The 17,913-nt window shown below is 34.8% G+C and overlaps 1 protein-coding gene across 1 annotated transcript in view; it reads left to right on the forward strand.

Annotated features, from left to right (window-relative positions):
- Nucleotides 1-8,777, forward strand: part of LOC146163123 (uncharacterized) — a 46,775-nt gene extending 37,998 nt beyond the window's left edge. Inside the window, exons 45-51 of the mRNA XM_083382896.1 lie at nt 646-719; nt 1,880-2,065; nt 2,472-2,555; nt 3,056-3,235; nt 3,748-3,932; nt 5,233-5,371; nt 7,824-8,777. Of these exons, the coding sequence (XP_083239022.1) occupies nt 646-719; nt 1,880-2,065; nt 2,472-2,555; nt 3,056-3,235; nt 3,748-3,932; nt 5,233-5,371; nt 7,824-8,048 (1,073 nt within the window). The 3' untranslated portion in view covers nt 8,049-8,777. The remainder of the gene's footprint in view (nt 1-645; nt 720-1,879; nt 2,066-2,471; nt 2,556-3,055; nt 3,236-3,747; nt 3,933-5,232; nt 5,372-7,823) is intronic.
- Nucleotides 8,778-17,913: the final 9,136 nt, after the last annotated feature.

Genomic DNA, 17,913 nt, shown 5'->3' on the forward strand with positions numbered 1-17,913 from the left:
ATGTTAGTATTTAGTCATTGTTTATCTGTGCGGTAAATATTATGTTTCACCACGTATTAAGGTAATATTACCGGGCAACAGTAGTGGGGATGTTCGATACTCACTATTCATGCTACTCTTCGGGGTTTCTGATACTTAACACTTAACCCGATACCGATACTAGGTAAGTTTTAGAAATCTGATACCAAATGACGTCAATAATAAGCTTAAACAAGCGAAATAGATGAAATTTAAACATCCGGAGGTATTTTTTTAGGTTTTTTAAACAAAATTGCTTTAGCGTTACAAGTTTTTTTTTTTTAATAGTTTTACCTTCCAAGGTAGAATTGGTGTTGTGGACGTGGTTTTAAAATCATGACTAAAATGTCTATTAATTTGGTATCCGATCGGCACCGATACCAGCCTAGTATCGAACGATGCCGATGCTACCAGTTGGCATCGGCTCCGATCTGATGTTATCCGACATCCTTAATTGTAGTCCTGGATAGCAAAGCTTTATATACCAGTCAACAAATTGTATAATTGGAAATCGTTAACACCCTGAGAATCTAACTTAAGTTGTTACAGGATTATATATACTGCTGGAAGAGCAGCACTCCATTATATTTTAAGTTGTTACATATTACGATTGTTTTATGTTTTCAGAGGCAATGGGCGAAGATGTTGACACCGAAGCCGCGATGTCGGCTCTAGAAAGACAATACGCTGCTAAGAAGGCGGTAGGTTGACATTAAGTTCATTGAACTATGCCTGGAAATCGTGGGTTCGAACTTCACTGCAGGCTAGGTGTTGTTTCTGGCCTGCCTTGCTCGTTGATCGACAGATTAGTCTGCAATGGCTTTTCGGTGTACTATGTTACGTGTGCCATTATCGTGGGTCAAAATTCCACTTCAGAAGTGCTAGATCAAAGTTGTTGAACAGTTATGTGTGTGTATCTTTTATTTATTAGACAAGTTGCTTTGTTAGTGCTAATTTTTCGCTAATCTATTCAAATTAGACACACCGAAATCCATTTTAGGTTTGATAGCTTTCAACAAATGACAATTAAAACAAGTTAAGCCTTACATAGAACACCTAAACCAGCAGTTCCTTAACTTTAAAAAAAAATGCCTGGTCGACCCCTTTTGCGAATATTTCACGGCCCTATAAAAACTCAAGGGTCAGTTGTCCCATGTTTATTGTTGTACACTAGTGCAGTCACGATTCTTTGTAACGTAACAACTTTCTAACTAATGCGAACGATTCGCTGATAGCACCAGGTTGTACAGCATAATAGATGCTTTTTGATGTCAAAAAGACACCATAAAACGCTATCGAATAATAAAGCATAACTTAAGACTAATAATGATGACAGATAATGTTTAAAAACATTCGTTAAGACCCAATGTTAAAAATCTAAAGGCTAATTCTCTTTGCGGACCCTCTGGAACTGCTGCACGGCCCAGTCTGGGAAACAGCTGTTCTAATCGCATCATAGAAACCAGATTGTGACATCTTTTTCTACGTGGAACACGTGGAGACCGGTTACCACGGATTTCCCCCCCCCCCAGAAAAGCGATTAAGTGACGTAACAATCACTGAGGAATAGCAAGAAGACATGACGTCACATCTCGAATGGCCTTATTTTATAAGATTCGCGCAACTGCACGCGCGCCAAACCTTTGTTCTGTCATAACTTTAGTTGTTGTGCGTCACAAAGCAAGTTCACGTCACACAAGGTTCACACGAACTTACAAATGTTGAAATTTGATCAACATTTTGCAAGATTTTGTAACCCGTCCTAGAAATAAGACCAACAACTGGCATTAAGTCGAGATGCGCCCCCCAGTAAAGCGCTTTTCAGGGGTGTACGCAACTGTACTACTTTTTATTTCTTCAGGCTCTATCCTCCGACCTTGAGGCACAAAGAGCCAAGATCCGTGAGAGGATTCGTGAACGGAAGCAGATGAAAGATGAGTCGGAGTATGATGCCCACGCAGCAGCCGGGATGGTGCTCCTCGCAGATGAAAGGATGAAGAGTAGGAAGACACAGGATGAACAGAGAGCAACATCCATGAGATCAGTGGTGGGTAAAGTTTATTCACTGAGAAACAACATACATATTTTTATTATAAAATAAAAAATCATTCTTTTATGATTCTTTTGTCATGTGAAAAATTTAATTCGTAGTTCTTTGTTAAAATGAAAACTATCATAATTTATAATTCTTTAACGAACATTCAGCAGCTTTTTTTCGTAATATTTATGATTCGTTTGTGAGACAAAAAATGCATCTTCCATGACTATATATATTCATAATATTCACAATTATTTTGTGAGAGAAAAGAAAAGAAACTACAAAAAGTTCTTATGTTCACGTTATGCTTTAAAGTTAAACCCTGCCTTCTATCGGCATACTTACACGGAGACTGATAACTTTTGAATATTACTATTTCTTGGTTTGTAACGCTAATCTTCACTTTAAACTTTAGATGGAAGAGAGGCTTGCCGCGCGAAGAGAAAAAAGACGAATCGCGAAAGAGAAGGAAGAAGAAGAAAAGAACGTCGAGGCGAAGGTGAAAGGGAACGCTGTGTTATGTTGTTCTAGTAAAGCGTTTAAGATCTTCATAACTTGCTAGAAACGAATAAGTTTGTGTGGTTAGCAAAGTAATATTTTCTGACGTCATAAAAGGTGCTTTCTCTTTACAAAAAAACAAACTCGAAAAGTTTTTATGACGAAATAAACTTCTGTTTTCTTCAAGGGCGATGATGATTTTTAAATGTAAAATTTCCCATTAGGTTATAAGCTTTTCCGCAAAGTTCTTACAACCAGATTATTTTCAGCCTTTTCTAAATCTAATTATCTGTGTGTTTCTGTAAAATACGTTTTAGTAACAGTAAACTTCTTCCACAATTGCCAGTCCCGCTTTATCGTATTATATATAGTCACCAAATTTTCATGATAATCAATAAATATATTTATGTACCTCAAAAAAGCTTTAACTATCCGAGAAAAAATTGGTGCCCCGATTAACTCAAACCATTAACGTTCTTTTCTCGTCCAATCATATCACAGCGTTCCGCTTCGCCGGCTCCGCGCGATCCGTCCACTCGCCCGTCGTCTGGTGGCGCCAGAGAGTTACTTAAACTGGTTGTTCCCGAGGAAGACAAAGAGAAGCAACTGAAGGAAATCTTCCGTAGGTCGCAGCTTCTCGTCTCAGCACAGGAGAAGGCGCAGAAACAACAGAGGGAAAATGTAAGTTGCTGATCTTGTTGTTTGACGGGATTGGAGGGTTTTAACAAAGAAAAACGAAACTTTTTAGTTTAAAGTGTGAATTAGGCTGGAACGATTATATTTTTTTTTGTTCTTTGTCAAGTGTAATTTTTCAAAATATCTTGTTAGACAAACAACATACACACATACAAAACACAGAGTTAAACACAAAACACACACGAAAAACATTTAAAATAGTACGTACTGAACGTACACATACCGAAATACAACAACACGCACACACGTTCACACAAGCAAACAAACAAACAAACACAAGCACACAAACACACACACATTGAATCGTACGCAGGCAAAACATTTACAATAATGAATACAGAACGTACATACAACCACACCAACACCTACACACGCGCACAAACAAACACAGACACCAACAACACTTCAACCATACTCAAAAACCCACGAAACTAAATCATTTTTCTCCTGCCTTCATTGTTCTATTCCTCCTTATCAGTCTTCCCGTCTTCTTCCAGATCCAACAACGACTGAAGGATCGCAAGAACAAAACGCTGCGGGAAGCGGATGAGCTCTTCCAGATGCACGAGCGGGAAAAGACGAGGATGGATCTGAGGATGAGCAGACAGAAGACGATGCTAATCGAGCGAGTGAGCAAGATCAGGACTGAGAGGACCATGACTATGAAGGAGAAGGGAACAAAGTTAGTCTTCCTTTTAAAGGCTTGTGGAGTTTAAATTAGCCTGGTTGTCTAAAATTGCTTTTTATTAAAATCCATTAGTTTTAATCTATTTGTCTTGAATAGGTTCTACAGCTCAAAGTTGTTTTTTTTATTTTAATTTTGCTTAGAGAAATGATCAAAGTTCGTATTCTTTGATAAAGTCTTGTTGAGTTTAAATTGACCTGGTTGTCTAAATTTGCTATTTATTAAAATCGGACTGTTTTTGTCTATTTATCTTGAATAGGTTCTACAGCTCAAAGGTATTTTTTTAACGCTGAAACACATTTTATCTAACAAACGTTACACTTTGACATGATAACTTATCAATTGTTGCTTATTTTATCACAATAATGGCGGATCACAATGCGACATTTTTGCACCAAAATCAGGTTGTGTTGCTATACAATCTTTGAATTGATTTTATGTCCAGATTTAATGTTTTGTGTAAGAAAGAGCCGTTAAAAAAAGTTAATCGTGTTGACCATAACTTTTATACTGTTTTGTAAAAAAGAACTTAAAGAAAAACAATTTTTTTTAATTTTTTTAATTTTTTTTATATAATTGAGTGGCAATTCTGTATTGGCGATGTGTGAGTAATAGTGGCGCTGTCGGGTTGTTTGACAAATGCTGCACCGCGGTCCAACGCAGGTTAGCTCTTAAAGGTGGACAGAGGGGATATGCCGTTCTAAATTAACCTGCCAGGTTGCAACATTAGAATTTACGGGGTTACCGCAATATATGTTTAAAAATCTTTGAGATGATTTGTGACTTGAAAAGTCTTTGAAATCTCTATGTTTTTCTAAAAGTTTAAAGTTAAAAAGTCGTGGAATTAATTTGAAAAAAGTTTTGGACGTCCGTGAAAACTAGTGGTTCCATTCCATTCCGATGCCGAAGTGTTTATCAGTATGCAGAAATTATGACAATTTTGTTATTTAACAAAACATCATTGTCAAACACTTAAGATAACAAGGTGAGCTTACACAAATGTGCACAACTACATTGCCAAGGCACAAGGTGCTCAGTGACCTTTGACCTCAATACATAGAATGCTTACACAAGTATTTAAGTCATAAAGCACTTACACCAAAATGCTCAAGGTGAAGAGTCCCTATGAAATTCAAATTGAACCACAATAATCTCCAGGAAAGCGAAGGAATTTCAATATTTTACGACTATTCGGTTCTACTGCAAAGGTAGCTTCAGGGCGAAATCACATTTTTAATTTGTGCATACTATAGTATCTTTATTAATTTTTGGTTGATTAAACCACAATAATCTACAGGAAAGCGGAAGACTTTAAGGCGATCCTTGAGAGGGGAGAGGACGGGTCTAAATCAGGGATGACGGATGATCAGAGGATGAACAAGATCGCTGAGAAGCTTCAGAAGAAGTTTCAGGAGGAAAGCCATCAGGAGAAGAAGGTAATGTCCTCTTAAATAAGTCTTGAATTTAAAATTGGCCAACCTTTTTTTCTAGTAACAAATTAATTCGTTAGCATTACGGAAAATCATTAAAGGACATTGCTCCTGATGATGTCTTCTCTCTGAAGCGTTAGACGTTTTTTAGCCATCAGGAGAAAATAAAATGCACTTAATGAGTATTTGATTTCAATTTGGCAAATCTTTTTTGCTGGTAACAAACAATTACTGAACATTACGAACATCATTAAAGGATATTGTACCTCATAATTTATTCTCGTTGAAGGTTAGAAGTTTTTTTAGCCACCAGGAGAAGAAGGTAAATTGCTATTAATGAGTCTTTAATTTAAAATTGGCGAACCTTTTTTACTAGTAACAAATTAATTCGTTAGCATTACGGAAAATTATTAAAGGACATTGTTCCTCATAGTTTATTCTCTCTGAAGCGTTAGACGTTTTTAGACATCAGAAGAAGAAGGTAATGTCCTTCTCAGTTAAAATATGGCAACAAATTTAAATTGCTTAAGAGCGTTGAAATTTAGTGAATACTGAAATAAGGTAACTGATCTTGACTGCAGTGTATTAATTACACCCGAAATAATAGCATTTTTACCGAACACAAACCACTGATTTTCGTAGAACATTTAAAAAAAATATCAAAGTCAGAACATTTGTTAAAATCGACTTTTGGGTTAAGGAGGACTTTTGGGATAAGGGACGACCAAATTCAATATAGTCCTACGATATTTAGCACAACCTAATAGCAAAAATCGCAAAGTTGCCCTTATAAATATCATTCTACTTTGAAAATCGGTTGTTGTAATATCAAAACCTCCAAACATGACCAGCAATTGGAGAGACGTCGTGTTCAGTGGAATCTTCCCGCCATCTCAGAAGATCAAATCATGGAAGAAGAGGTTTTCAACCTGGCATGACACTAAACAGGCTGTATATATAATGTATGCAATGCATATGCATGGTTGCTTACATGTAGGCGACAGAGAAGACTCTTTGCCACACTCTAACTTTCAAACTTTATCACGGATCGTACTAGGACATAGTTCTTAATCGGGTGCTGTAATAAATTTGGGACTTCTTAAAAATAAAGCTTTGGCTATTATTGGCAAGCCTTGCGATACAACTTTTTATATGTGATTAACAACAATAAACAAAATTTTATTTACTGCACTTAGAATTGATTTGGGTTGTCCTAGTTTGGTTTATTGTGGCTAAACAGTAAACCACTAAACTAAATTCTAGTGTGGTTGTGCCGCAGTATATTTATTTTTTTCGGGTTTGTCGTAAGCCATAAAATATTGGGAACCACTGTTCTAGGATTTGGTTCTTAAGGGCCTAATGCATGGGTGTTTTTTTAATCAACCAGCAAATGACTTTGTTTGGGTGTTGAAGTACTTAAATGTCCCCTAATGAATAAATAAACGTGATAAACAAATACCAAAAATAACGACCTTAAACCGAATTCATGTTTTTACACTTTTTTTTTTTTTTTTTTTTTTTTTTTTTGTTTTACAATAAAAGGAAAACTTGTATTGGGGTTCTTTGTGAGGGGATCGAGAAATATTGAGGTTCAGAACCACTTGTTTTAGTAATAAACTGTGAACACTAGTGTTTTCGGAGCATGTGAATTGGAGTTAACTGCTGGCTTGAACAACAAATCGCATTTCTGTAGTGTTCTTACCTCGCATAACGTGAATGTGTTGTTGCTGCCAGGCATGGTATACTAAAGAGACGCCCTAGTCTATCGGTTATTTCTTTGACTTTTTCCTACTTTTTGTTTTCCTATACTCACATAACGTACTACAAAGACGCGTAGTGTTAAATACGCCTTCATTAACGACCTTCTCACACGCCTATTGTCCTTATTGCATGTTTTCCAACTGAAGCATGGATAACATTGAACGAAAGGCGAATTGTCGTAGCCGAGTTCGTAGTGTTTCGCAGTCTACTTGATACGCTTTGTGGAAATAGCAAGGCGTTGTTATAAGTGGTTGATGACATTTGATAGAAGAAGACTTGTTTTTACCGTTTTGCAAATATGCATACTTAATACATTTTTAGATTTAACCCCCTACATTGGTAAGAGTCGCTTGGAAGCAATATTAGCCGTATTATAGAAAAATAGTTCAACATTTATTATATTGTTTTCTTTAAAAAATGTTATTTATCTGCTCACTACGTATCATACCTTCTTAATACTGACTTCATCCGGCTTGTCATGTCATTTGCAGGATCACCCCATGGCGAACATAATGCATACTTCTGGCCAACAAGATAAGCCAAAAAAATGGAATAACGATTGGTTTTTCATATTTCAAGTTAATATTTTCAAGTTTTAATTTTTTTCTTAAGTTGACAGCTTAAACTTTTTCTCAATTTTTGAGTAGAATTTCGTTAAAAACAAATAAAAACTAGTTATTTATTTGTTTAACCATAGGAAGAAGAAGCAGAAGATGACCCGGAAGTCCCTTCCTCATCCAAAGAGCTCAACATGGCTCTCGGAGTGCTTCCAGGAGGAGGAAATGAAGAGGATGTTGCTCCTAAGAGCACATCCCAGATGCTGGACAAGTCGGCTCAAGAGAGGAAGATAAAAGAGAGAATGCAAAGACAAAAAAAGAAAAGAGAGAAGGCCTCTGCTGACACGGATCAGCAGGATGGATAGATGTTGTTTTGGTTCAAATTTGTTGATTGTATTTTCAATGAAGAACGTTTGTTATGTAGAACATTCACAGAAAGTTTCACACTTTTGTAATTATTTTCCAATTTGTAATGTGGAATAATTTAATGCACTTGTGTTTCTTGATCAAATCTAAGTTTGGAAATATTAGTAAGCTTTTGTCACGCTCATTTTAATGCCATTTTTAGCACTTTTCTTCACTGATTTAATAAGAATGTCTTAACATTCCTTAAATTCAAAAAACTTTGCGTATAACTTAACCGTTAAACACGTATAATAAAAAAGTAACCTCAATTTTCGAGCAAATTTGTTCGAATTAAAAATGATATATCTAAAACGTAGCAATGTTGGCTGCTGTTTTAAACAATATTTTCGTCCAAGCCAAGCGTACTCCGTCAAGCAGTTGGTTTAAAATCCTGAAATTTATAATTGACGGCCACACAGAAAAAAATACACACACAGTTATTTATTTGAAATAAATATTCGTTTACAACCATAGCAATTGTTATAGTTTGCTTATATATATTTTTTTGGTTTAATTTGTGGTATAATGTTCATTGGTATAATTTGTAATATAATGTTTAGCATTATTCTGTTTAAAATTGTGTCTTGATACTGAATCATATTCACTGTTGCAGTGATGTCACTGTCACTATATCACTGTTCTCCAATCGCTATTTCTCTTCAAACACTTTGCACTGGTCTTTATTTTTGAGCTTTAAAAGTATTATTTGTGATTGTAATTCCTTGTAATTAAACTGACCAATCGACACACGTACTTTTTCGTTTGCAGTAGTATTTTACCCGTGTTAAAAATAAACTGTAGACGCACATACATTGGGTGAGATTGATCTTTATTAAGATGCAGCAATACATATCCCTAAAGTTTCTATGACATTTTTCTCGAGAGAATTATGTTCTGAAAAATTTCCAAGCTATTTAAAAATAATTCCCAGAAAAATGCAAAAATGGAAAACTCAAATTTCGGTAGTCCTTATTTTTATTTTTAAGCAAAAACTAGCCTTGGCAAAATTTCAATTCTGTATCTTTTTTGCTTCAAAATGCATCAAATTCTACCTAAAGCCAGTTTTCAATTGTTCGAAATGGTTGCTTAGGAAAAATTAACTAAATTCTTTAGAAAAAGTATAATTTTGAAAAATTAAAAAGACAACACTATAGCATTGCCAAAATTTCAATTTTAAGTCAAATATTTTTTTTTGCTTTAAAATTCATCAAATTCTACCTAAAGCCAGTTTTCAATTGTTCGAAATGGTTGCTCAAGAAAAAATTAAGTCTTTGAAAAAACTATGTTTTTTTTTAAATTAAAAAGACAAGAGTTGCCTTGCCGCAATTTAATTTTTTTACAAAACTTTTTTGCTTCAAATTCTACCCAAAGACAGTTTTGAATTTCTCCCAACGGTTGCTTAATAAAAATCTATTAAATTCTGAAAAGAGTAAGGCAAGATACTATAGCCTTCTTTGAAAAGTAAGTTTTTTATTTCTGCAGAAAGAAATGACTAAAAAAAAAAGTTTTTTTTCAAGTAATTTCATATTAAACGCAATAACAGCACATGAAACACTCACACCGACGTAAAAAAATCCAAACGGTAATTTGCAATATATGAGAGGCGATAAAAGTAGTTAGTAAGAAAAAATAATAAAAGTTGGAAAATAATTGTTGTTTAATGCTGAAAATAACGGCCCAAATAGACGTTAAAAGCGACATGCTTTATTTTCAAACGTTTCGGCAATTTCGAATGCCATCATCAGTGTCTATTTGGGCCGTTATTTTCACCATTAAACATATGAACAGATCCGTATATAGTGTTCCAAAATTGTTGTTTTACACGTTTTTTTCCTCTTTACGTCACGAAACGTCACACTAGATGTTTATACGATCATAATAAAATTCAAATTAGTTAAATAGTGAATAATTAAAAACAGTAAGGAAACCTAGCCCAAGGTCCCGGTTAAGCCATGCTCTCGATGAGAAAAAGCTGCCAGTGTGTACACCGATGATATGACGTCACCAAGATGACGACATCCGAGGTAACGTTGTGGCAACTAGCGCAATGAAGGTCCAACCGAAGATGAGATGTATCAGCAGCTCGACAAGATGTTCACATGAAAATACAAAGCAAGGTGTTAGAACAAAATAAGGCAAGTTTTTTTCAGATTTATCTTTTTTAATAAAAGACTATGTTTGTAAATAAACTCACGTCACTATTTTCTATGAATAAACACTGAGCAATATGACTGGATTCGTAGCCCCTATTGAAGTTCTAATGTTTGATGTTGGCTCTTCGCTAACAAAGAAAGAGGAACTATTGCAACATGTACCTAGCGGGGCTTTTGTGGGTGATGAGATATATATGACACCCCTATGAGGAGATAGTTGAAAATCCACCTTAATTTAGTTGCGTAATTGGGTGAAATAAAGGCTGTAGGGTTGCAGCCGGACTCAGAATTGGACAAAATCGTACATTTGGGCGGAGTCGGACTCGGGAGTTGGAGTCGGGTTATTTTTAACCGACTCCGCAGGCTTCTTTATAGATAATAAAAATAGGAGCCTGATGTAATAAAAACTGCCAGCAAAAAACAAAATATCCAAACAACGTTAGCAGTCGACTCGCTCGTCAAGTGCGCCGCCAGGTTTTGAAAGGTTTACAAGTGCGCCTTGGGGTGAAAAAGGTTGAGAAACACTGCCTTAAACCCTAAACAAAAGGTTCGGCCCTAATCATTTGACCATATGTGTGCAAAGACACTGCTGTTGTTTTCGTTTTGTGGTAGTATAATTTGCATTTCTTGTTTTTTCTTATATCAAACCTCAAGAAAACCAACACGAGAAAAAAATACAAAAAAAATACCCGCATAAAAAAAAAACGTTGAGCAAAAAAACAACAGAACCGAAATACCTGCAAGAAAAGGGTTAAACACCTGAAAAAAAAATCCTGCAAATAACGCGTTAAATTAGAACTGCTCATAACACGCTATTCACAACAACGGAACGAATGGTTGAAGAGTTCAGCATTTCGAACAACTTTCCTTACTCATTTGCCAAACCTGTCTTACCGCGCGCCTTACTAAATCGGCATCATAAACAAAGTGCAATCTGTCTCAAATGTGTTTTTATTTGAGTTCGTAACTGGTTGGCCGATAATCCGTCTTGCTTTAACTTTTAGAAGTCGTATTTTACCAAATCATGCAAATTACCATAAGCACGTGCTTAAAATATATACTGAAAGATAAATTCCTCCGTCCTAGATTGCCCACAACTTATGTATCTGGAATAAATGGGATGTTAAAATACACATTTGGTCGCAATGCTAATATTTCAACACACTAGATCCGATAAGAAAAGTTCGGATTACGAAACAAAAATGCCTTTTCAGCCAAAGTGTATCTTCCTTTTCAAATTACCACCTTTAAAAAAAGATAAGGGATGAAATATGTGTTCTATGTTAACTATGATAAAACGGCCGCTATTCTGAGAGCTTATTTTCTTAATACTGATTGCCCACGTCTTACGTATTTGGAATAAGTAGGAGGTTAAAACGCGCATTGAGTCACAATGTTAATATTGCAACACAATAGATCAGTGCTTATAAACAGTTTGTAGTGTGCTGAGATCTTTAGTTTAGATATTGTTGTATTGTTAAAAAAAAAGCAAAATATGAAATAGACAAGGAATATGTTAGGAGCGATAAAACATAAACCAAAATTACCCAAAGGACACGAATAACAAGTAAATAGTCAATATTATAGCCAGAAAGGTCCAAAAAAAAAACGAATAGAAAGTTGTTTTACCATTTAGAAAACATAAGAGATAAAAACCCAACCTCGTCATTTAGTAAAAATGTTGATGGTCGTAATACTACTGAGTTGTCTGCTTACTGAAACTGCTGCTGTTACTTGGCATAAGTTGGACAACTTGGAATATTACGTTGCTGTTAATGATTCCAAGAACTTTGATGGATCACGTTCTGTTTGTGCTGGAATGAATGCGACTCTTGCTAAAGTCAACTCGCCAAAGATTCAGATGTTTCTAACAAACTTGGCAGGTACGATTTTAGATAAATGACTAATATACTTATTACATATAGTCCGGAAACGTAATGCATATCGTATAATGTCTCCCGTAATGCGACAAGGATTGGAAAACCAACATGGTTTCAATAACGATTTTAAAGTTTTGTAAATCCATGTTTAAATTCGTTCCAGTTCCATACAAGGGATTCTACATCGGTTTAAAGCGGATCGCAAGTGGCGGTGAGTTCCGATGGTTGGATGGAACAGCTTTGGTGTATACATCATGGGGATCTCAGCAACCTGACAACGGAGGAAATACTGTTGTTGAGGAGAGTTGTGTCACCATGGGAATGTCGTGGAGTACCAACTTACTGTGGTATGATCTTCCTTGTGGTTCAAAATTCGGCTACATTTGTCAAAAAAGCGTTGGTGAGTGTTTTGGAAGAAATAACGGCGCTGGTCTAGAATCCTACCACAACGCACACTGTTTGAGTTAGGGTGCGGGTTAGCGTTTTGGGTTAGGATGGGTCAAGTATTATTATTAAATACTGAATATAATAATACTTGACCCACCCACACCCAAACACTAGTAACCGGCACCCTAACTCAAATATTGTGCGTTGATTTTATAATTGTGGTAGGATTCTAGACCAGCGCCGAAATAACAAATATGTTACAAAGAAAATCGTTTCAGGTCGCGCCACTTTAAATAAGTTTATTATTTGGGTTTACAAAATAATGTCAAAATGTTTTGTTTACTTTTTTATTTAACACAAACAAGTTTTATTGTTTTATTGAACTAATTTTTTCGTATTTAGAGAATACAACTCATTTATCAAACTTTCTTAAAATGAATAAATATTTGGTTTTAATATTTATCTCCATTACATTTCTACAGTAATACCAACAACCACTAGAGCAATGAAAGCTCACTCGACTGCTACGTCACCCAATTACGTCACAACCTCAATGATGACGTCATCCACTAACGCAATCTCTTCAACGGTTGTCATGCCAACCAACGCAACAACCAATGATGTCAAAACGGATGAGACGAAGAATACTAAAACGGATGAGATAAAGAAACTAACACAAACACATTTCTCATCAACAAGTGAGAGTAAGTGAACATTTCAATATGAAAAATACAAGATTTTATCACTATATATTTATATGATGATGTTTAATTAGTTTTACGTTAGCATCTTTTTCATTGCATTCAAAGTTAAACATGTTTTCAATGCAAAGAAAAGTGTGTTTTGTGTTATATTTTTAGGTACCGTGGTCGCATCCACACAAGTCAACTCAACAACCACGATATTGAGTGTTCTTCTTGTTCTAACACTTCTTATCATCTGTATTCAATCTGTAGCCGTTGTATTTTATAGAAAGTAAGTAGTTTGTTCTCGAAATTAGAAAAACATCCTTTTCGTCAACATTTTATTGTATTTAGACTGTGAAAAACTATATCGGGAAACAAATATCAAATTTCTTCAAGCACAGTATGTCGGTTTACGGCATGCACAAATGAACACCAAGTGCACACATTATGTAACGGAATCCAACCTTCAAAATGCAACACAAGCACGTGGATCTAGGCAGCGCAAAATATATGGGAAATCAATGCGTTACACGTGTAATTAACGTAATCTAAAAAAAGATTCATTAAAGCAGACCTTGACATATTTTCCATAAAACATTTTAGGAAAAAAGAAACATTGATGATTTTACTAAATGTTTAGAATATTCTATTTATTAAATTATTATAGCTAGACAACCTTATGTTTCCTATTCTTAGCAGATTGTCAAAACAACTCTACCCACAACTTTCTTAAATAAATCACACTCTATATTACGTAGGCTATATTTCAGATTATTTTTTCCCCTGGAAATTCAACATACATTTTGATTCTCATGCGGTTCCCGTCAAAATCGTCGCATAAGAGTGATTTAAATCAGACGCTACGGACCACAAGAAAGCTTAACAAAAGTTGGGCCCAATTGATGTGCGCTCACTAAATACGTGATATAAATGCACGCCTGCTTTATTTGGAATAACCGCAAAATTATAGTATTCCTTTTTATTCCAGGAAGTATTTGGAAGGAATTCGCACCAAGCGGGCTAAAGACAGTTGCGAAGGTCATTTGATATACCTGTTATTCTCTCTGTCCTAATATTTCAACAAATAATTACACTTTTGAAAACTCAGACTGATAACAATTTCGTCCCATCTCTTATAAGTGATGCTTAATGTGCTTCTCAGTCACATTCAACTGAAGATGATACAAGTTCGTATCGAAACGTCTTAATCAAGATGCTGTCGATCTACTCGACCTTTTTGGCTTTGCAATTTATTATCAAGCTATTAATTACACTTTGTTTTGATTAGTGTATGATGACAATTAGGGCGTTTTAAAAGTAAATATGTCGAAAATATAAACAGACGCCTAAACGATTCGCCGATGCATTTTGCGTGTATAAGAGAGGACAAAATTGGGAAATCTCGTGTATATCTAACACTAACACTTTAAGTGAATTTCACACTAACATACTGTCAAACAAAAAGCGCAATTCAGTTGTCAGAAAGTTGTAGATTTTCTCTAATTATGCGGACATTTATTACTTGTTAAATATTAAATAATATATACAGCGTTTTAAATAAGCTAACCCAGGCCTAAAAATCTGAAAAAAGGTCAGTTTTCTAAATAGCCTGTGTCTTGCCTATATGCTTAAATATGCTACTCAGCATATCAACGTTTTCATGTGATATACGTTATATGCATAATTTGCAATTACATGAGACGTTAAAATGGTAACTGATTTATACTAATTTACGTATTATATCCAATCTGTTATGTACCGTACAAGTATGTTGTAAAATACGCTGCAATTATTTAATGACAAATTTGACAACTATCAAGTATATAAAAAAATAATGTTAACTTGCTGTGTTTATCTTAAGGAAATCAAACGACTGTACAATACGTCAATGTTGATCTGGTGGGCCAAGAAAAACGTCACAGTCGCGAATATTGCGCAATCGGTGACGTCATTCCACCACAAGACGGATCTGTTTATCAAAACGTCCCAAAGTAAACATTTAGTGTTTTGTGAAAACACTGGAAATGTTTTCTTTAGTAGTCGTGTTTCTTTAACGATCATATATTAAGTAATCATAAAGCGTTTGTCGATTAATTATGATTTGTGCAACTTTAATCAATAGCATTTATAACTGCAGCGTGAAGCGAAAAGTACTTTTCGATTATCAAATTTACGAAAGATTTTAAAGGCCCATGTTTAAAATAATGTGTATTTTTTAATTTTTTTCTACTAAAGTCAAGAGTCAGTATTTCTATAGAGACAACGGTAAAAAATTTATCCATGATCACTTTTTACTCAAAACTAAAACTTAAACAAGAAATGTTTGGTTTAACTCATATTTTGCTCTCCTAACTCAATGTCTTTCTTTATCAGATAAAAATGAATTTATTTGTATAATGTAGTAAATAATAAAAATGTTATGTGTTGGTATCCACAACCCACAAGGCGTATTCAGGTTGAACGTGGTGATACCCTTCCCCAAAACCTATTTGAACTTATACGTAAACTATTCTGAATTTTATTTCTAGCATGTCTTAATCCATTTCGATCAAATCGTTTTAGCCCCAAAGCGCCTTCCATCTCATCGCCTCATCGAAAATGAAAGTTTGACAACTTAAACCATATAAACGCGTTTTTGCTTTGAAAATAACACCTATCCAAGCTAAAACTTTATCAAAGTAAACGAAATGTGTGGTGTTCTTAAGGTTATTATTCTATGACGTCATATTTCGACGTAATTATTGTCAGCTTTTATTTTTTTTATGCACCCCTAAACTAAAGTGCTGCTAGGCGCATTTTTTAACTCTGCTATTTTGGTTTTTGCTTACACATTTTCACGAATTTCGCAAGTTCTACTATTTTATCCTTTTGAGTTTTTTTAGCGTTGTGTAAATGAACCTAAATAAAAGATGTGTTGTTAAATTTAAAAGTTACGTAAAACTTTTTCCAGCCTTTTAATTTATAACAAAGATCGAAATAAAGTAAGTTTTATGACAAATAATAAGTTGTAACTAATAACAATGGCAACTATATTGGAAGCGTACTTTCTGATATTATTTGCCCACGTCTTACGTATCTAAGTAAATGGGAGGTTAAAACGCACATTCAATCGCAATGATGATATAACCACTGCTTCTAAACAGAGAGTGTTATGGGTTGCTGTTTTTATTCTAACATAGTTAAAAAATCACAAATATATTATATTGGCATTAATATGTTAAGTTAGAGCTATAAAATCAAATTAAATATCCCCCAAATGACATAAAAGTCGCTGCAATAATTTATTAAGTAAATAGTTAATCTTTATGCCAGCCAGACTAGAAAAAAAAATTTTTGACAACCAGAAATAAATAGAGAGTTTAGGAATCCAGCGTCGTCATTTAGTAAAAATGTTGCTAGCCCTAATACTTCTAAGCTGTCTTTTTACTGAGGCTGCTGCTGTTACTTGGCATAAGTTGGACAACTTGGAATATTACGATGCTCTTAATGATTCCGAGAACTTTGATGGATCACGTTCTGTTTGTGCTGGAATGAATGCGACTCTTGCTAAAGTCAACTCGTCAAAGATTCAGACCTTTCTAACAAACTTGGCAGGTACGATTTTAGGATTATGGTCATCATATACTAGTGGGAATCGTATAATCTCCCGCATTGCGCCAAAGATTGAAATAACATCTACTTCCGAGTAAAACAAATTTGGATTATAAACGTTACCTCCATCTTACACTAGACTTTTAACTCCAAACAAGCCAAATCCGGTTCCCAAACACTAGCGTCAAACCGGCCAATACATCAATCTAACCAACACTTAAATGTTATTTAGACGACCTAAGATTTCGACGGATTTAGGAGTTATCTTTTGGTGGAATATATTCCTGAGCTTTTGGTTTAATTAGGGCGTAGGTTTGTTTAATGAATATTACACCCACGAATTCGTTCTAATACTTTGCGCTCAATACCGTTGTTTCTTAATGTGTATATCTTTATCCACTGTAGATGTTATTTGTCGTAGTACGTTTTTATAGATAAAGGTTTTATTATTTTCACTGACTGAGTTGTTTGTTGCGTTGTGTGTATAGACATCTACGCGTGTATAGTATAGCTTGTTCTGTTTTCAATGTTTATGTAGCCTATATTGGTCTTAATGCTGTGGTTATCATGGATAGATATAATATTGGCATTATTGCATTATACGTCTTATTCTTATTCTCTCTTATTTATTTTCAGTTCCAAAAAAGGGATTTTTGCAAAAAAATAAAAAAGGTTGTAATTCACAAAAAAATGTTGCCCCGAGAGATTCTAAGTGTGCGAAAAGCATTTTGCGAAAATGTTGGTGTGAATACCGACGAAGAGAGTTAAGCAAGAAAATATGCGCAGGAAAAATTGTTCGTCACATTTTTAAGACAGAAAGTGATGAAAGACATCACTAAATATCTAGTTGTTCGAACAGATACCTTACGGTTGGCATGTTTGAATTGAAGCAATTCTACTTGATTTTAATCATAACGGTAATAATTGCAGCAAGGTAGAAGGAAGTAGAATGTTACAAAAGCCCATACAGAGGTAGAAGGTATTTTGTGAACGTTTGGGATAAATCTAAAGCAAATGGTTGGAGGTTGTTTTAGGCGAAGAAGGATTAGCAAAATATATCACTAAATATCTAGTTTTTCTTACAGCTAACGCAAAATATATCCTTTATATGTTTGCAGCAAGTCATAC

This window comes from Ascidiella aspersa, chromosome 2, assembly GCF_963924565.1.
Source record: "Ascidiella aspersa chromosome 2, kaAscAspe10.2, whole genome shotgun sequence".
Lineage (NCBI taxonomy): Eukaryota > Metazoa > Chordata > Ascidiacea > Phlebobranchia > Ascidiidae > Ascidiella > Ascidiella aspersa.